Consider the following 20,426-nt stretch of genomic DNA (forward strand, 5'->3'; position numbering starts at 1 on the left):
AACTGAAATATTGTACATACTGAAAATTTTTCAATAACATTTAAAAATGGAACCACAGATTATAAATGAAAATCATGTACATACCAGAATGGAAATAGTCCTAGGTTAAAAACCAGGAATTCTAGATTTAACTTAATGCCACTATGTAGTAAATAGTATGTCTTAAGCCAGCTGAAATCATTTCAGTTAATTGCTGTTAATATGGAGGAAGAGTGCTACTCACATGTTGGTAATTCATTCTTGCCATCTCAAACTGCCATTATCTGTCATTGCAGAGGATAAGGGCCTGTGTATAAGATCAGACCTAGACTGCATTGGTAGTAATGACAACAGGTTTTGAAGGAAAGAATCTCAGGAAGTTTTCAGGCTTATGAAAGTTTCAGTCACCTCATCTGCATCATTTTGGATTTTCTTAGGGTTGCCACTTGGTCTAGTTCCTAAACTATGTCTGAAGACATGAGAACTGACATATTTCATGATACTTTGACTTTATTGCCGAGATTGTAAGCATATGGAAATGATTTCTTAGCAGTTACGTTGTAAGAAGGAGTCTGCTATATTTAATACATCTTCATAGATGTCAACAGATCTGCTTTATATGAGAGATCTCATTCTTCATCTTGAATAGTCAGACCTAAAATTAACCTAAAAGATTAATTAAATAAATACTAAAGAAAACATTGTCTTCTCATTTTCAGGTTAAGCATGGTGGTTTTGTATATTATCAGGAAGGTTGCTGCTTGGTTCGTTCCAAAGATGAAGAAGGTACAACACGATTTTGCTTTTAGCATGCCCTGATTTTTTTTTAGGTTTCACTTTTTTGAAAAGGGAATTTTGTATTAATTCCTCAGATATAAGAAATGTTCTGTGATTATTTCTCAATTATCTTTTTCTTTTAAGACTTGTTTTATTTATTTGAAAAGCAGAGTTACAGAGAGAGGTAGAGACAGAGTTCTTCAATCTGCGGTTCACTCCCTACATGGCCTTAATGAAAGCTGGGCCAGACCGAAGCCAGGATCAAGGAGCTTCTTCCTGTTCTCCCATGTGGGTGCTGGGACCCAAGCACTTGGCTCTGCTGCTCTCCCATGTGCATTAGCAGGGAGTTGGATTGGAAGTGAAACAGCTGGGACTTGAACCAGTGCCCAAAGGGGATGCCAGAGCTGCAGGCTGTGGCTTTAACCCACTGCGCCACAGCACCTGCCCCTTAGTTATCTTTGTAAACAGCTTTTTAGAAATATTAAGTTTGTTTAATGTAAAGTTAACAACTATACTCATAAGCTTTGGGAGAATGGAGATAGATTTGGGCATTTAGTAGTAGGCACTTTATAGATATTATTTGATGCTGTTTATACTCTGTTGCTTTCTAGGTTTTATATACTCTATAAATAATAGACTGGACTGTATTGTTAATTGAATATTAGCTCATAGGTTGATGCATAGAATAATAATAGCATAGGATAATATTAAATGACGCCAGTTTATGCACAAATTGCCAAGTATTGAAGGAAGCCAGGAAATGGCATATACAAGGGAAATGCTAATTTAAAACAATGAGACACAGTTTAAAATATTTTTAAATGTAACTTGTGAAGTAATTTCTTTCTTTTCTTTATACAGCAGACAATGAGAATTATGAAGTTTTGTTCAATTTGGAAGAACTTAAACTGGACCAGCCCTTCATTGATTGTATCAGAGTTGCTCCAGATGAGAAATACGTGGCTGCCAAGATAAGAACTGAGGATTCTGAAGCATCTACCTGTATAGTTGTGAAGCTTAGCGATCAACCTGTAATGGAAGCTTCTTTCCCAAATGTGTCCAGTTTTGGTAAGCCCCTAACTAAAATAGTCTATATGTTGAAAAGGCAGCAGTAGGAGATGCTCACATTTTGAAACCATTTTTTTGTCAATGTGAATGAGGGAGATGGTGAGTACCTGATTGATTTATCCATGTGAACTCCATATCTTTCTATTTGCTTCTTATGCTTATAATTCTTTAATTATATATGTAGGGGCTGGCACTGTGGCATAGCGGGTAAAGCTGCCACCTCCAGTGCCAGCATCCCATATGGATGTCAGTTCAACTACCGGCTGCTCCTCTTCCAATCCAGCTCTCTGCTATGGCCTGGGAAAGCAGTAGATGGCCCAAGTCCTTGGGCCCCTGTACCCACATGGGAGACCTAGACGAGGGTCCTGGCTCTTGGCTTCGGATTGGCACAGCTCTGGCCATTGCGGCCATCTGGGTAGTGAACCAGCGGATGGAAGACCTCTCTCTGCGCCTCTGTCTCTGTAATTCTGCCTTCAAATAAATAAAACTTTAAAAAATGAACTTATGAGGTCACTTTCAAATGCACTAAGTGCAGTGAGTTCTTTAAAAAAAATTATATAGGTGATTTTTAAATGCTCATTTTTAAAGTTATCGGAGTCCAGTTATACAGTGTATTGAGATATATATAATATATATACATATATATAGTATATTTTGAGATAATTCCTTTTTAAGATTTATTTATTTGAAAGGAAGTGTTATAGAGAGGTAGAGAAAGTGAGGTCTTCATCTGCTGGTTGACTCCCCAGATGGCTGCAGTGGACATAGCTGGGCCTGTCTGAAGCCAGGAGCTTGTTCTATGTCTCCCACGTGGGTGCAGGGGCCCAAGTGATTGGGCCATCCTCCACTGCCTTCCTAGGCACATTAGCAGGGAGCTGCATCGGAAGTGGAGCAGCCAGGACTTGAACCAATGTCCATATGGGATGCTGGCACTTTAGGCAGTGGCTTTACCCACCACACCACAGTTCTGGCCCCTTGAGAAAATTCTTTACAATTATTTAGAATAAATTTTTCATATGAGAGGCATCTTAATAGTTTGGATATTTTTTTAATTCCATGTTGTCTCACCATGCTGTTACTGGAAATTTGCCAAAAGTCACTATCCAAAAGTCCATGTCACTTGGAACATGTTGAAGTAACTCATCAGTGGGAACCATGACATTTTTAATAATAAAACCAATTAACTATTAGCATTTGTCATTGAATGGTACATACATATTTCACCATTCTCCCTCTTCATTTTGTGCCATCACTTTCCCCATCCTTTAAGTGCTTTTGCAGTGAATTGAAGTTATGCCTTACTGAATGGATTCTAACACCTACATTTTGTACATTTTAACCTCTAAAATAAGAATGCTTATTATGCTCTACAATGATGACTTAACAGTCACTGTCAGCCAGGTGGCAGTCATGTTGTAATTGTGGGCAAGCTTCCATTGACAGCTTTTGATGAAATCAAGAACCAGCACTAAGATGTGTTTGACAGGGGTAGGTGTTTGATGTAATAGTTAAGCCACAGATTGGGATGCCCACATACCATATCAGATGCCTGGTATGAAATCCAAATCTGCTACTGATTCTCGCTTCCTACTGATGCCAGCCATGGGAGACAGAAGGTTATTGCTAAGAAGTTTGGTCCCTGCCACCCCATGAGAGACTTAATTGAGTTTCTGGCTTCTTTGTTTGGCCTAGCCCATCCCTGACCATCACAGGCATTTGGGGAGTAAACCAGTGGATGGGAGCTCTTCCTGTCTCTAATGTGTCTCAACTTGATTAAATAAATAATTCTAATATATTCACTTTGAGATATCATCATCATGTGGGTTGAAAGCAGATTAAAAAAAAAATACCAGAATGAAAAAAAGGGGTCCAGTATTTATTTAAACTTCAAGTTACAATCTGTAGATTTAAAAAGAATTCATCTTCTGAAAGCAAATGACTTTACCAACAGCTTATCTAAATACCAAACATTTCTATACTCTCGTATAAAAACTTGAAGTCTTCAAACTGAAGAATCAGTGTTTTATTCTCCAGAAAACTCTTCGACTTATATATGAGGATACTTCAAAAAAGTTTGTGGAAAATGAAATTAAAAAACAAGTTGATTTTGGTGCAAAAATATATTGAAGTCTATTCATACACATATGGATCAAATGTATGGGATAGTTGTATTTGGGTATTCATTGATAAACTTGTGCATCTCTGCTCTTTGGCACTCAAAATTAGCATATACTACGCTTTTTCACTTCATCTGTATGTGGCTATGTATAATTCTTAAATTATTTTCTTTCAGAATGGGTCAAGGATGAAGAAGATGAAGATGTTTTATTCTACACCTTCCAGAGGAATCTTCGCTGTCATGATGTTTATCGAGCAACTTTTGGTGATAACAAACGTAATGAACGTTTTTACACAGAAAAAGACCCAAGGTACTAGAATAGTGCAGTTGAATCTTTTCCAGTTACTTGAAGCATTGTTCTACATTGACTTAAAATAATGACTTTGGTTGTAATCACATATTGTAAGGCTAAGGGATGGTCATTTCTTTTGTTACTTGGTTCAAAAGTGGAGTCTGGTTATAATCAGACTCTAGAGTAAGCACTAATACATCCCTACATTTAATTGCCAAGTCGCAGACATTCTGTCTGGACTATAACACATGAGAAGAGTTGTTAGTTAAACATTTAGTGGGGTTGCCATATATAGCAATCATAAATCTCCCATAAGTCATAACTAACATGCCATGGTGTCAGTTGCCCAAAATTAACTATTCATTTCATGTAGATTATCTGACTTATAAATTGCTTTGAACAATCATGTTTATTAGTCTTAAAATTTACATTCCTAGTACTTTGGTAGTTCTTTAAATTTCCTCCAGCTCCTTATAATTTCCGGGACTTATGCCTCACTATTTAACCAGGGTTGAGAGGAAGTGGTGGTAAATTTATCCCTTGTCTCTTAACCAGATGTACTAATTTTTTTTTTAAGATGGATTTTATTTATTTGAAAGACAGAGCTACAGAGAGGCAGAGAGAGAGAGAGAGAGAGATCTTCCATCCTCTGGTTCACTCCCCAATAGCCACAATGGCCAGAGCTGGGCCCATCCGAAGCCAGGAGCCTGGAGCTTTTTCTGGGTCTCCCGTGCAGGTGCAGTGGCCCAAGGATTTGGGCCATCTTCTGAGAAAGAGAGACAGGTCTTCCATCCGCTGGTTCATTCCCCAAATGACTGCAATGGCTGGAGCTGGGCCAATCCAAAGCCAGGAGCCTGGAGCTTCTTCCGGGTCTTTGTGTGGGTGCAGTTACACACTTTTCCAGGTGATAGCAGAGAGCTGGATCAGAAGCAGAGCAACCAGGACTCGAACCGGCGCCCACATGGGTTGCGGGCACCATAGGCGGTGGCTTTACCCACTTTGCCACAGCACCAGCCCCAGACATACTTTCTGAAATGATTTATGGAAAAATAAATTTTGCCTTAATGTCAAGACCATGACACCTAATTCTGTAACGACTATAATTGGTATTTTGACAGAGAGTGCACTGACTCTATAGATTACTTTAGGTATACATACATTTTAATGACATTAATTCTTCCAATCCATGAGCAAGAAATATCTTTGCTTTTTTTATCTGTACCCTTGATGGTTTCTTCCATCAGTGTTTTATAATTTTCATTGTAGAGATCTTTCAGTTCTTTTATTAAATTCAGAAATATTTGATTATTTCTCTTTTGTGGCAATTGTGAATTGGATTTCTTTCTTGTCTCTTTTTTAGTGAGTTCATCCTTAGTTATAAAAAAACTATTTTTTGTTTATTTTGTAACCTACAACTTTATTGAATTGGTTTATCTGTTCTAACAGCTTTGGTGGAGTGTTTTGGTTTTTTCCAAGTATAACGTCATGTCATCTGCAAACAGATTTTTTTAAATTCTCCTTTCCAATTTTGATGTTTTTTATTTCTTTCTCCTTCCTAATTGCTCTTGCAAATACTTCCAGTACTATATTAAATTAAGAGTTGTGAAAGTAGACATCTTTCCCTTGTTCCAGATCTAAGGAGAAATGCTTTGCCTCCTTTGGTATGATATTGGCTGTTGCTTTGTCATATATAATTGTTATAATTTTGAGGTATATTCCTTCTATACCTAATTTGTGGAGGATTTTTATCATGAAGGGATGTTGAATTTTATATCAAATGCATTTTCCACATCTGTTGAGGTGACCATATGGTTTTTGTTCTTCATTCTGTTGATCTAATTGATGATATTTGTTGGTTTGCTGATGTTGAACCACCCTTGCATGTCTAGGATAAGTACCACTTGATCATGATGTCTAATGTTTTTGATGTGATTTTGATTTCAGTTTGCTAGCATTTTGTTGAGAATTTTTGTGTGTATGTTGATTCAAGGAAGTAGATCTATATTTTTTTGAAGGTTTTTATTTGAAAGTTAGTTACAGTGAGACAGGAAGAGACAGAGAAGAGAGAGATCTTCTGTCCACTGGTTCAATCCCCACATGGCCACAAAGACCAGGGCTGGGCCAGGCCAGAGCCAGGAGCTTCTTCCAGGCCTCCCACGTGGGTGCAGGGGCCCAGGCTCATGGGCCATCCTACGCTGCTTTTTTCCAGGCACATTAGCAGCGAGAGAGCTGAATTAGAAGTGGAGCAGCCAGAGCTTGAACTGGTGCCCATATGGAATGTTGGCACTACAGACTGCAGCTTAACTCAGTAGACCCTATAGCTTTCTTTTCATGTTGTCTTTGGTTTTGGTATAAGAGTGATGCTGGCCTCATAAAGAGTTTGGCAGAGTTCCATCCTGTTGAATATTTTGGAACAGTTTGAAAAGTATTAGAGGGGCTGGCGCTGTGGCTCTGCAGGTTAACGCCCTGGCCTGAAGCTCCAGCATCCCATATGGGCACCAGTTCAAGACCTGGCTGCTCCACTTCCAATCCAGCTCTCGGCTATGGCCTGGGAAAGCAGTAGAAGATGGCCCAAGTCCTTGGGCTCCTGCATCCATGTGGGAGACCCGGAAGAAGCTCCTGGCTCTTGGCTTCAGATCGGCACAGCTCCAGCCATTGCGGCCATCTGGGGAATGAACTATCAGAAGACTTTCTCTCTCTCTCTCTGCCTAATCTCTCTTTGTTTAACTCTGACTTTCAAATAAATCTTTAAAAAAAAAAAGTTGGAGGCAGTTTATCTTTAAATATTTTTTTAAGATTTATTTATTTTTATTTGAGAGGCAGAGGTGGAAGGGGGGGCGGATTTCTATTCACTGGTTCACTCCCCAAGTGGCTGCAACAGCTGGAGCTGGGCTGATCCAAAGCCAGGAGCTTCTTCTGGGTCTCCCATGTCAGTGCAGGGGCCCAAGGACTTGGACCATCTTCCACTGCTTTCCCAGGCTGTAGCAGAGAGCTGGATCAGAAGTGAAGTAGCCAGAACTTGAAATGGCACCCTTATGGGATACCGGTGCTGCAGGCAATGGCTTTACCCACTATGCCACAGCACCGGCCCCCACTTCAAATGTTTTGTAGAATTTAGTAGTAAAGCCATCAGGTCCTAAACTTTGCCTTGATGGAAAACTTTTATTACTGCTTTAATCTCATTGCTTGTTAGTGATATGTTTTTTGTATCTTCTTGATTTAGTCTTGATAAGTTATATGTATCCAACAAAATTTATCCATTTCTTCAAAGTTTTCCAGTTTGTTTTCATAGTAGTTAAGTTTGTTTTTAAACAGATTTACTTTTATTTATTTGAAAGGTAGATTTACAGAGAGAAGGAGATCGATCTTACATCTTCTGGCTCACTCCCCAAATGGCTGCAATGGCCAGGGCTTTCCCAGGCCAAAGCCAGGAGCCCAGAGATGCTTCTGGGTCTGCCACATGGATGCAGGAGCCCAAGCACATCAGTAATCTGCTGCTTTCCCAGGCACATTAGCAAGGAGCTGGGTCGGAACTGTAGCTGCTAGATCTTGCCCATATAGGATGCCAGCCCATATAGAATGGCAGCTTAACCCACCCTGCCACAACTCCAGCCCTCACGGTAATTTCTTAGGATCCTTTGTATTTCAGTGGTGTTGGTTATGGTGACTCTTCTTTCATATCTAATTTTATTTGAGTTTTTCCTTTTTTTCTGTTAGTCTGGCTAAAGATTTACCTCTTTTAATCATAGAAAAACAGCTTTTTGTTTTGTTGATCTTTTGTTTTTGGTTTTATTTTTTAAGTTTCAATTTGATTTGTTTCTGCTCTGATCCTTATTATTTCTGCTTGTTAAATTGGGTTGGTTGGTTCTTATTTTCTTAAGTCTTTAAAATGCATTATTAGATTATTTGAGACATTTCTCTTTTTACAGTTTTTGATTTAAAGTCTTTTTATCTAATATGAATATAGCTACAATTGCTTGTTTTGGTTTCCATTTTCTTGGTATATCTTTAGCCCTTCACTCTATGTGCATCTTTATTTGTGAAATGAGTTTCTTGTAGGCAGCATGTAGTGGGGTCTTGGTTTTTTTATTCATTCAGCCAACCTAAAGTTTTCAGCTGGAGAACTTAATCCGTTTACATTTAAGGTTAGCATTGAAAATGAACTAACACCTGTCATTTTGTTGATTGGTTCCTGATTGTACCTGCTCTGGGCATGAATTTGGTAGTCATGTGTTTTCATGAAGTTTACTTTTTTTTTTTTTTAAGGTTTATTTATTTGAAAGAGTAAAGGGCAGGATGGAGTGGGGAGATCCTCTATCTGCTGGTTCACTCCATAGACAGCCGCAGCAGCTGGGCTGATCGAGGCTGAAGCCAGGAGATTTCTTCCAGGTCTCCCACATGGGTGGCAGCTGCCCAGATATTTGTGCTGTCTTCTGCTGCCTTTCACAGGCCATTAGCAGGGGGTTGGATCATAAGTGGAATAGCAGGACACAAACCAGCACCCATATGGGATGCTGGCATTACAGGCAGTGGCTTTACCCACTATGCCACAATGCTGACCCTAATGATATTTACTTCTAATGTAGAATTCTCTTCATTATTTCTTGTAATGCTGATCTGGTGGTTGTGAATCCTCTCAGTTTTTGCTTATCTGGGAAATACATTATTTCTCTTTCACTTCTTAAGGAAAGATTTTCTGGATATAATATTCTTGAAAGTTTTTCTTTTTTTTTTTTTAAGATTTATTCATTTATTTGAGAGATAGAGTTAGGGAGAAACAGAAAAATCATCCATCTGCTGGCTCACTCCCCAAATGCCATAACGGCCGGATCTGGGCTGATCCAAAGCCAGGAGCTTCTTGTGGGTCTCCCACACAGGTGCAGGGGCCCAAGGAGTTTGGCCATCTTCCAGTGCTTTCCCAGGCTATAGCAGAGAGCTGGATTGGAAGTGGAGTAGCCAAGACTTGAACCAGCGCCCATATGGGATGCCAGCGCCACAGTGCCGGCCTCCAGTTTTTTTCTTTTAAGACCTTGAATATGTCATCCCATGCTATTCTGGCCTGTAGGATTTCTGTTGAGAAGTCCTCTGTTAGTGTAATTAGTTTTCCTTTTTGTGTAACTTGATATTTTTCTCTCGTCCTTAACAAGGTTTGAACCATTGCCCATATGGGACCCTGGTATTGCAGGCAGCAGCTTAACCTATTACATCACAATGCCAGCCCCTCTTCTTAATGAAGTTTGTAAAGCTAAATAGTTAAGCATACATTCCTATGGACTTACTTCTAAGGGTACAGCTAAAAACTTGCCGTGGGACTCCAAATCCCATTAAGCTGGGTGGTAATAATGCTAAGTGTTAAAGTGATCCTAAGTGTTAAAGTGATCATATTAATTGTTAAATTGATCATATGGATAGGAGGCCCTGCATTAAGGCCAGGATTGAATGTTAAATGGATCATATAAATAAGATCAAGTGTCTGGTAATAACAATAGATAAAATTAAAAAGGAGAGAATGTTCCAACATGGGAAGCAGTCCACACTCCGACTCATAGAATAACAACTGCTTTCAATAGCACTCTGACCTCAGAATCAGCCCTTAAGGCATTCTGGTCTGGCTGAAAAGCCCATGAGAGCTTTCAGGCATGGAAAGCCAAGACACTTGCAAAAAAATGTCCTATGAAAATCTCTGTGAGTGAGACCCCAGTGGAAAGAAGGGGCCATCAAAGAAAGATGTACTTTTCTCTGAAGGGAGAAGAGAACTTCCACTTTGCTTATGGCCTTATCTAAATATGGAGATTGTGGACTCAAAAGGCTTCCATAGCCTTGGCAGCTCATGTCAAGAGCCTTGAATGATCAATGATGTCATACTCAAGTTTTTTTTTTTTTTTTAAGGATTTTCCTTTGATTTTTGATATTCCAGAATTTCACATGGATGTGTTTAAATGTGAGTCTCTTTCCTTTTTTTTTTTTTTTATTTATTTGAAAGTCAGAGTTACACAGAGAGAAGGAGAGGCAGAGAGAGAGAGAAAGAAAGGAGTCTTCCATCTGCTGGTTTACTCCCCAATTGGCCGCAGCAGCCAGAGCTCAGGTGATCCGAATCCAGGAACCAGGAGCTTCTTCTGGGTCTCACACACAGGTGCAGGGGCCCAAGCAGCCAGGACTGGAACTGGCACCTATATGGATGCCGGCAATGCAGATGGCAGCTTTACCAGCTAAGCCACAGTGCCAGCCCCCATAAGAGTATTAATTGTTAAATTAACAACAGGAGGCCGGCGCCGTGGCTCAATAGGCTAATCCTCCGCCTTGCAGCGCCGGCACCCCGAGTTCTAGTCCCGGTCGGGGTGCCAGATTCTATCCCGGTTGCCCCTCTTCCAGGCCAGCTCTCTGCTGTGGCCCGGGAGTGCAGTGGAGGATGGCCCAGGTGCTTGGGCCCTGCACCCCATGGGAGACCAAGATAAGCACCTGGCTCCTGCCTCCAGATCAGCACGGTGCGCCAGCCGCAGCGGCCATTGGAGGGTGAACCAACGGCAAAAAAAGGAAGACCTTTCTCTCTGTCTCTCTCTCTCTCACTGTCCACTCTGCCTGTCAAAAATTAATTTTTTTTTTAACAACAGGAGTCACTGTGTACTTACTCCCCATGTAAGGCCTCTGTCCCTAATGAGTTGTGCTATGAGAATTAACTGTAAAACTTGTTCTCAAACAGTTTTTTATAATTTGTGTGTGTGTGCATGCAAATTATTGAAGTCTTTACTTAGTATAGAGTTGGTCTTCTGTGTATAAAGTTAATTGAAAACGAATCTTAATGGAGAATGGGACTGGAAATGGGAGAGGGAGGGGGGAGGAGGAGGTGGGGTGGGAGTGGGAGGGCAGGTATGATGGGAAGAATCACTATATTCCTAAAGTAGTACTTATGAAATTTGTACTCATTAAATAAAAGGTTTCTTTGAAAAAAAAAAGTGAATGGAAAACTTGAGAATGTAACATAAACATGAGAAAAGAGAAAAAAGACCCAGAGGGTTTAAGGAAATTAGTACTGATTGTTACAGTCCTGATTTTGCAGGGAACAGTGGGGTCACTGCCCTTAACTCCCAGGGTGAGGGCCAGGTGTTGGGATTGTGATAGCTGCCTATCTGAAGCAGAGTGATGCAGACAGAGCATTCCAGGTATCACAAGTGAGTGCAAACTACTCCAAAGATTATTAACACCAACACCAACACCAACAGTCCTGATTCTGCAAGGCACAGATAAAACTGTCCCAGCTCTCACAAGGCATGTAAAGGTGTTGTTGTGGTTTGTACCTGGAGCTCTCAGCACCGTGAGCTAGGACATGAAGAAAGAACTCCTCAGGTTGGGTCTGGATTTTGTATGGGCTGCTGCTGTTGCTAGGCCCAGAAAGCTTAGGGGAGCCCCTTTGGATCACAGAGAATGAGCTGAGTCCAGGGCCTATGCCCAGAATTCCTCGGTTGTAGGATGCAGGGGATCTGCCCTCCACCCACAAGTTGCCCTGACTGTGGCTCTGGTTGCTTCTGGTAGCAGCAGAACACCGATCAGCTGTATGACTGTACACAGCTGACTCCTTTGCTCATTGTGGGTGGAGGGATGCAGAATAGCTGCTCTTCTTGGATCCAAGCATTTACTCAGACCTCAGGCTGGAGTTACAGTCAGTGGGGGACTGTGGAATTTTCCCTCACCTAAGGCTGCCAGTAGGGGGGCACACAGCAGCTTCTTCCTGCCTTTACTTGGGAACATGGTGTCTCCCAGATGGCAGCTGGCTATGCCGCACAGCCACAGCAGTGCATCCTCTCTCCTCACTGTCCCATGGCATCTCTGTTCTGTTCTGTTCTGTTCTCTCACTTCCCCACTGAAAATTTCTCCACCCCCTGGAAACAGTCCTTCCTTGGCTAGCACCGTGGCTCACTAGGCTAATCCTCCGCCTACGGCGCCAGCACCCCAGGTTCTAGTCCCAGTCGGGGCGCCGGATTCTGTCCTGGTTGCTCCGCTTCCAGTCCAGCTCTCTGCTGTGGCCCGGGAAGGCAGTGGAGGGTGGCCGAGGTTCTTGGGCCCCACACCCACATGGGAGACCAGGAGAAGCACCTGGCTTCCTGGCTTCGGATCAGCACGGTGCGGATCAGCGGCCACTGGGGGGTGAACCAACTGAAAAGGAAGACCTTTCTCTCTCTCTCTCTCTCTCTCTGTCTCTCTCTCTCACTATCCACTCTGCCTGTCCATTAAAAAAAAAAAAAAAGATTGGTACATTGTGAATGTCAACTCTTGCATTTTCAGACATTTCCAGAGCCGTTTAATTTATACATTCTAAGGAGAGCAGTAGGATGACGATTCTAAGGAGAGGAATATAGACAGAATTAAAAGGCCTCATTTTTAAGTCATTGAAGAGCACCACATACCCCCTCACCACCATATCCTCCTTTCTTTTTCCTGGCTCAAATGCTACTCAGCGTACCACTGACAGTGTAGGACTGTCAGCAAGGCCAGGGACAGGGCTCAGTTGGGAAAGTATAGGAGAAAACCGGCGCTGCGGCTCACTAGGCTAATCCTCCACCTAGCGGCACCGGCACACCGGGTTCTAGTCCCAGTCGGGGCGCCAGATTCTGTCCCGGTTGCCCCTCTTCCAGGCCAGCTCTCTGCTGTGGCCCAGGAGTGCAGTGGAGGATGGCCCAAGTTCTTGGGCCCTGCACCCCATGGGAGACCAGGATAAACACCTGGCTCCTGCCATCGGATCAGCGCGGTGTGCTGGCCGCAGCGCGCTGGCCACAGCAGCCATTGGAGAGTGAACCAATGGTAAAAGGAAGACCTTTCTCTCTCTCTCTCACTATCCACTCTGCCTGTCAAAAAAAAAAAGTACAGGAGATGGCCTGGTGATGGAAGGCTCTGGTGATCCAAACCCTGAAGATCCCAGTAAGGCAGGCTCAGAGTAACGTGGGACGCAGTAAGCCGCACCAAATTTGACAATTTACAAAGTTCAAGTAAGAGGAATTTTAGAGGTACATATTTAACTTTTTAGAGAAATTAATTTGTTGAAGCCTATAGATAAAAATTTACTCAAAATTGTATGGCTGGTTAATAGCAAAATAGACACCTTCTAATTTTATACCCATTGCTCTTCATTTGTAGTAATACCTAATCCTTGTCTAAGAAATGGAGTTAGCCTGGAACCTTCTACTCTCTGGCAAGTGGTTCTGGTATTATTTATTTTATAGATTGGTTGACTTTGGACAAGTCATTTCTTGCTAAGTTTCTATATATGTTAATACTTTATCCAGGATGCTTTAAGATTGGATAATGACATTCATATATTGAGTCTAAATGTCTTCCAGAATATATTTCTTGGTTTCAGGTCTCTTTTATACTTTTAGGCACACCTCTGTTAGAATTTATTTATACAGCTTAGAGTAAAATCATTGCAAATCATATCAAACTCATCACTTGCATATTCAAATTATACTGCAGAATAGGAAATTAAGAGTTTGCCACATGTGCAAGCATAAAATCTGCAACCAGTACAATTAATAAGAATCATTAGGTGGGCCGGTGCCGCGGCTCACTAGGCTAATCCTCCGCCTAGCGGCGCCGGCACACCGGGTTCTAGTCCCGGTCGGGGCGCCAGATTCTGTCCCGGTTGCCCCTCTTCCAGGCCAGCTCTCTGCTGTGGCCAGGGAGTGCAGTGGAGGATGGCCCAGGTGCTTGGGCCCTGCACCCCATGGGAGACCAGGAGAAGCACCTGGCTCCTGGCTCCTGCCATCGGATCAGCGCGGTACGCCAGCCGCAGCACGCCGGCCGCGGCAGCCATTGGAGGGTGAACCAACGGCAAAGGAAGACCTTTCTCTCTGTCTCTCTCTCTCTCACTGTCCACTCTGCCTGTCAAAAATAAATAAATAAATAAATAAAAAATAATCATTAGGGACAGGCACAGTGGTGCAGCAGGTTAACCCACCACTTGCAACACCCATGTCATACAGGAGTGCCAGTTTGAGTCCTGGATACTCCACTTCTGTCTGGCTTCCTGCTAATATATCCTGGGAGGCCTCAGATGATGGCTCAAATACTTGGGCCCCCACCACCCACATGGGAAATCCAGATTGAGTTCCTTGTTCCTAGCTTTGGCCCAGCTCAGGATGTTGCAGGCATTTGGAAAATGAACCAGTGAATAGGAAATATTTATCAAATAAATAAAAATGTTTTAAGAATTTATTTTTGTGGCTGGCTTTGTAGCAGGGAAAGCCATTATGTGTGGCACCAGCATCCCATATGGTGCCAGTTCAAGTCCTACCTGCTGCACTTCCGATCCAGCTCCTGCTATTGCACCTGGGAAAGCAGTAGAAGATGGCCCAAGTACTTGGGCCCCTGTCCCCATGTGGGAGACCTGAAAGAAGCTCCTGGCTTCAGATCGGCCCTGGCCATTGTGGCAATTTGGGGAGTGAACCGGCAGGTGGAAGGTCTTCTCTGTCTCTCTCCCTCTGTCTCTCTAACTGTGCCTTTCAAATAAATAAATCTTTTAAAAGAAATTTATTTTCTGCCTGCATTATAAATTAATGTGTATACTGGACCACCTCTGAGATAATGGTCATTAACAAGGTAGCATGCTTTTGAAATTCCCTAGGATCTCATATCTCTGTATCTCTCTTTCTCTCCAGCTATTTTGTTTTCCTATATCTTACAAAAGACAGTCGTTTCCTCACCATAAATATTATGAACAAGACCACTTCTGAAGTGTGGCTGATAGATGGCCTGAGCCCTTGGGACCCACCAGTACTTATCCAGAAGCGAATTCATGGGGTTCTTTACTATGTTGAACACAGAGATGATGAATTGTACATTCTCACTAATGTAGGAGAGCCTACAGAATTCAAGGTAATGCTGGATTCTCCTTCCCCCTAATTGGGCTGCACTAACGTTTCTTGCTGTAAGAGTCTGTTGTTTTGTAGGCTTTTGTTCAAGTGTACAAATTGCTGCTCCCTTCCTGAGCATAACCAGTTCCATCTCTCTTCCCTTAGAGCTAATACCCCTACATATTTTAATCATGCCCAAAGGCTAGTAAATGAAGTATTATTCTGATTATATGTTATCCAAATTTAGTGACTTAAAAAAGCAGACTTATATACTGGTGATTTTGTGAGTTGGCAGTTGACTGATCTCAGGCGGTTCTTCAGCTGGGCTTACTGATGTATTCAGTAAGCTGACTAGCTGGCTGTCGGTGCCCTCAGATGTCAGCTAAACACTGGGCCCTACGGCCTCCACACACGGGGACTAGCTTGGGCTCGTTGACAAGGTGACGGTCACACTTCATCCCTGATGCAGCTTTGCTTTCTTCAGCACTTCATAAAATTGGGATGACGAGTATAGTCTAGTTTTCATTGGTTTTGTCTCTAAATGCTGTAGCTGTCATGATTTGTTACCTAAATCTCTAACTTTGTTTCACACAGCTAATGAGAACAGCAGCTGATACCCCTGCTATTATGAACTGGGATTTATTTTTCACAATGAAGAGAAATACCAAAGTGGTGGACTTGGACATGTTTAAGGATCACTGTGTTCTTTTCCTGAAGCACAGCAACCTACTGTACGTTAACGTGATTGGTCTGGCTGATGATTCAGTTCGGTCTCTAAAGGTATATTTCATTTTCAAACAACAGTACTGTGATCAAAATATATTTTCAGTTCAAAGGAACATCAGATTCTGAGTAAGAGAAGTATACTTTTTCTTAACTGCTGTGCCAAGCACCCATCCCAGCAATACAGGTTTTTTTTAAAATCCTTTTAAGGATTTAATTTAAATACAATTTAATATACTGGCTCTCTATTAGCTTTAGAAGGTTTATTTCGGAGTTACTTGGAGGACCTTGCTTTTAATGCACTTTTACTGAAAATACTGTCCCACAGCCTGGAATTGAAAAGTTGAGTTAGGTGTTATTATATTTCTCATTCTGCTTGTCTCTGTTTATCAAATATTTCTAAAACTTTAGGGATAAATACAGATCATTTGGCAGCTAGCTCCTAACTGCTGGCTGCTGCTCACCCATTTCCCGTCCCCAGGAAGTATAATAGTTGCACCCATTGTGTTTCTGGTGCTGTGTGCTGTGTCTGCATCATCTTCTCTTTGCCAGTTTTCCTGCCTTTGAGGGGCGCTAAGAGGAGTCAGTTTTAGTTTCTTTCAGTCTGAGGGCGGCAGGGTCTCCACAGCAGCACAGGGTGATGGTGGCATGTCTGCTTAGTAGGCTGGCTACTTGATAATGACCGTGAGTGCTAGAAATGATAATCTGCCATCACAAGTGAACTTGCTAAAATTGGTGAATGGCAACCTTATTGCCCAGGTTTTTTTGTTGTTGCTGCTGCTGCTGTTGTTTTTTTGCTTTTTCTTAAGATTTCTTTATTTGAAAGATAGAATTTCAGAGAGAAAGAAGGAGAGACAGAGATCTTCCAACACTAGTTCACTCTGCAAATGGCCACAACAGCCTTCCCAACCAGGCTGAAGCCAGGAACTCCATCCAGGTCTCCCACATGGGTGGCAGGGGCCCATTGGGTCATCTTCCACTGTTTTCCCAGGCATATCAGCAGGGAGCTGGATTGGAAGTAGGGCAGCAAGGACACAAATTGGCACCCATATCGGATACCGTTGTCGCAGATGGTGGCCTAACCCACTGTGTCATGTCACCAGCCTCATTGCCCAGGTTTTTGTTGTTGTTGTTTGAAATATTTATTTTTTGAAAGTCAGAGAAGGAGAGGCAGAGAGTAAGAGAGATCTTCCACCTGCTGGTTCACTCCCCAGTTAGCTGCAACGGCTGGAGCTGCGCTGATCTGAAGCCAGGAGCATCTTCCAGGTCTCCCACGCAGGTGCAGGAGCCCAAGGACTTGGGCCATCTTCTACTGCTTTCCCAGGCCATAGCAGAGAGCTGGATCAGAAGTGGAGCAGCCAGGACTCAAACCGGTGCCCATATGGGATGTTGGCATGCAGGCAGCAGCTTTACCCACTACACCATAGTGCCTGCCCCCCTCATTGTCCAGTTTTAAGGCAGCATTTACTTGTGAGTTAACATAGCAGGCAACAAAGGGAAGAGGAAGGGCTTCATTTTGCTTGATTTGGAAGAAATTATTGAGGCAGTTGACCAGCAAGCAACACAGACCACTTGTACCTCCCTAACTCCAGCGTTGTCAAAACACCTGTTAACAGTGCAGGCCAGTCAGCTCTGTTGCTGTTTTTGAACTTCTGTATGTAAAATATCATGTTGGAAATTACAGAATAGAAAGATAATAGGACAGAATATCTGGCCGTCAGGAGGATACAGTCAGTAAACCTAGTAAACTAGTATTCTGGTATATTAGCAAAGAGGATCCACTTTATCATGAAATTAGACTAGTGTTGTGATATTAGACTACTATGAGGTGGATTTAAATAAGTGGTGACCAAAACGTTAAATGTGCTGTGGGGATCAAAGGAAGCAAGTTCAACAAAACTTTTATAGAGTAAGTTGAATTTGAATTTGAGATAAATCAGAGAATGAGTAGGATTTTGGCAGGTGGGGAAGGGTATGGTATACTAGAATGAGGAAGCCATCAAACAGCTGTAAACTGGAGTGGAGAAAGAGGTCAGGGAGCTGCTAATAGTTCTGTATTATTAAAACTACATTTCAGGGGGAGGAAGCTGTGATTTGACATTGGTTGATTGGGAGATTTATGCACAAATTATGAAGAGAAACATTGGAAGTTTTGAGCAGAAGTCTCAGATACAGCTCTCTTCTTCCTGAGCTTATCAGGCAGCCATATTAGAGCAGACTGAAGTGGAAAGCGGTAAGGGACGGGGACATAAGTTTCAAGAGTGTGATATCGGTATAAGTAACAAGTAATAAGGAAGTAAAACAAGTCAGGCTTCCCAGCTGCTACTTAAAGTCAAATTACCAAATGTGGTGGCTAGTCTCAAAGACTATGTAGGTGTTCGAAAACACAACTGGCAATTAACTCCAGGGGTTTTCTTATTGCTTCCATCTGCTAGAGTCAGAGTATTACTTTTCACTTGCTAATTGATGCCAGAGGCAGACATCTTCAGATTGGAAACTGGCAGAACATCTATTCTATTACAGTAGGTGTAAATAGGGATGGGGAAGGGATATAGAATTTAAGCTTTTTTTTTTTTTAAGATTATTTTATTTTTTTGAGAAGTAGAGTTACAGACAGTGAAAGGATGAGACAGAAAGGTCTTCCATTCACTGGTTCCCTCCTCAAATGGCCACAATGACCAGAGCTGAGCCAATCCAGAGCCAGGAGCCAGGAGCTTCTTCTGGGTCTCCCACATGGGTGCAGGGGCCCAAGCACTTGGGTCATCTTCCACTGCTTTCCCAGGCCATAGATGGATCAGAAGAGGAGCGGCCAGGACTAGAAACGGTGCCCATATGAAATGCCAGCCCCACAGGTGGATGATTAAGCTACTGCACCACAGTGCCAGCCCCAGGATATAGTTGTGTTTGTTTGTTTGTTTTGTTTTGTTTTGTTTTGTTTTGTTTTTACAGGCAGAGTTAGACAGAGAGAAAGGTCTTCCTTTTTCCGTTGGTTCACCCCCCAAAATGGCCACCGCAGCCGGTGCACTGCGCCAATCTGAAGCTGGGAGCCAGGTGCATCCTCTTGGTCTCCCATGGGGGTGCAGGGCCCAAGCACTTGGGCCAACCTCCACTGCCTTCCTGGGCCACAGCAGAGAGCTGGAGTGGAAGAGGAGCAACCGGGACAGAATCTGGTGCCCCAACCGGGACTAGAACCCAGGGTGCTGGTGCCGCAGGCGGAGGATTAGCCTAGTGAGCCGCGGCACCGGCCTAGAGTTTCTAGTAGTTCATTTATTGCCACAAAATTTCATGTCAAGAAAATTAGAGATGTGTGTGGATTTTACTATAATGAGATTTGACTTCTAAGTAAATGTGACCTTTTATATTTCTTATAAATATTCCTACTTCAAAAATTTGCATCCCTTTCCATTGTTTTTATTTCCATTAGCACAAACATAATATCCTGATTTATTCCATATCTCTTGATTTCCCGACTCTTGGCCAAACTGTAGCACCTATCACCTATTGTTTATGTACCAGGTGCTATTTAAAGAGAATTTTATAGATCCTGACCCTTTTTATGAACCTGAATAACACTGATTAAAATCTGTAGATAATGTGATACACAAGAACCAAATTGTGTTGTAAAGTGTTTCTATATGTAACACTAAAATCTATATGTAACACTAAAATGTAATCACTAAAAGGTCTATTTAGACTCAACTCAGTCTTGGCAATAGAAATGTAAAACCCTTCATAGACCTGCTTCCTTTCTTCACCTGTCATCAGTATTTTCTAGAGGGCTGTTTTTTATTCCGCAAAAAAGACGTTATATTTAATTTAATCAGATTGGGGATTTTTTTTTTTTTATCTCTTTGTTCTCAGAAATCTTATTTGGAGAATTCCGCAGACCCAGGCTTGTTTTCTTCCAGCATATTTTGTCTTCTCCTTTCAGTGCAATTACGGTAGTGTGCTGGTAGGTGCTAAAGCTGAACCTGTTTCTGCCAGGTATCTAAGGAGTGGCCACCTATCATCTGGCCTGTCTCAGTCACAACCCAGGAACATATACATAAACATTGCAGGTTTATTGCAATTTGAAATGCAGCTTAAGATATCCTTGAGATAGTTAGTACTTAGTTCCACCTCTACTGGGAAAGTTTGTAAAAGTCCATAGCCTTGTTACAGGTTTTATTTTGATGAAAGGTTTCACTTTGGTTTCATTAGTTTTAGCAAGACACCCAAGACTTTTTTTTTTTTTTTGACAGGCAGAGTGGACAGAGAGAGAGAGAGACAGAGAGAAAGGTCTTCCTTTGCCGTTGGTTCACCCTCCAATGACCGCCGCGGCCGGCGCATCGCACTGATCTGAAGCCAGGAGCCAGGTGCTTCTCCTGGTCTCCCATGGGGTGCAGGGCCCAAGCACTTGGGCCATCCTCCACTGCACTCCTGGGCCACAGCAGAGAGCTGGCCTGGAAGAGGGGCAGCCGGGACAGAATCTGGCGCCCCGACCGGGACTAGAACTCGGGGTGCCGGCACTGCAAGGCGGAGGATTAGCCTAGTGAGCCGCGGCGCCGGCCCCAAGACTTTTTGATATATTGGAACCACTTAGTCTAAAGCCATGACAGTCTACTACATGGGTCACATGGAAGCT

The 20,426-nt window shown here is 42.5% G+C and overlaps 1 protein-coding gene across 13 annotated transcripts in view; it reads left to right on the top strand.

The window, feature by feature from the left end:
- Positions 1-20,426, top strand: part of PREPL (prolyl endopeptidase like) — a 54,930-nt gene that overhangs the window by 19,470 nt on the left and 15,034 nt on the right. For 8 of the 13 annotated variants that reach the window (XR_016229400.1, XR_016229404.1, XR_016229401.1 and 5 more), the window contains 5 exons: positions 699-765; positions 1,618-1,824; positions 4,118-4,253; positions 14,885-15,101; positions 15,674-15,859. Coding sequence is in view for 7 of the 13 variants with exons in the window: in XM_002709895.6 (XP_002709941.3) it covers positions 699-765; positions 1,618-1,824; positions 4,118-4,253; positions 14,885-15,101; positions 15,674-15,859 (813 nt within the window). In the remaining 6 variants the exon portion in view is untranslated. The remainder of the gene's footprint in view (positions 1-698; positions 766-1,617; positions 1,825-4,117; positions 4,254-14,884; positions 15,102-15,673; positions 15,860-20,426) is intronic. The other 5 variants (XR_016229403.1, XR_016229405.1, XM_070069182.2 and 2 more) reach the window with 1 other exon arrangement.

Source organism: Oryctolagus cuniculus, chromosome 2, assembly GCF_051225735.1.
Source record: "Oryctolagus cuniculus isolate XC-2025 breed Fujian yellow rabbit chromosome 2, ASM5122573v1, whole genome shotgun sequence".
In the NCBI taxonomy this organism is placed as follows: domain Eukaryota; kingdom Metazoa; phylum Chordata; class Mammalia; order Lagomorpha; family Leporidae; genus Oryctolagus; species Oryctolagus cuniculus.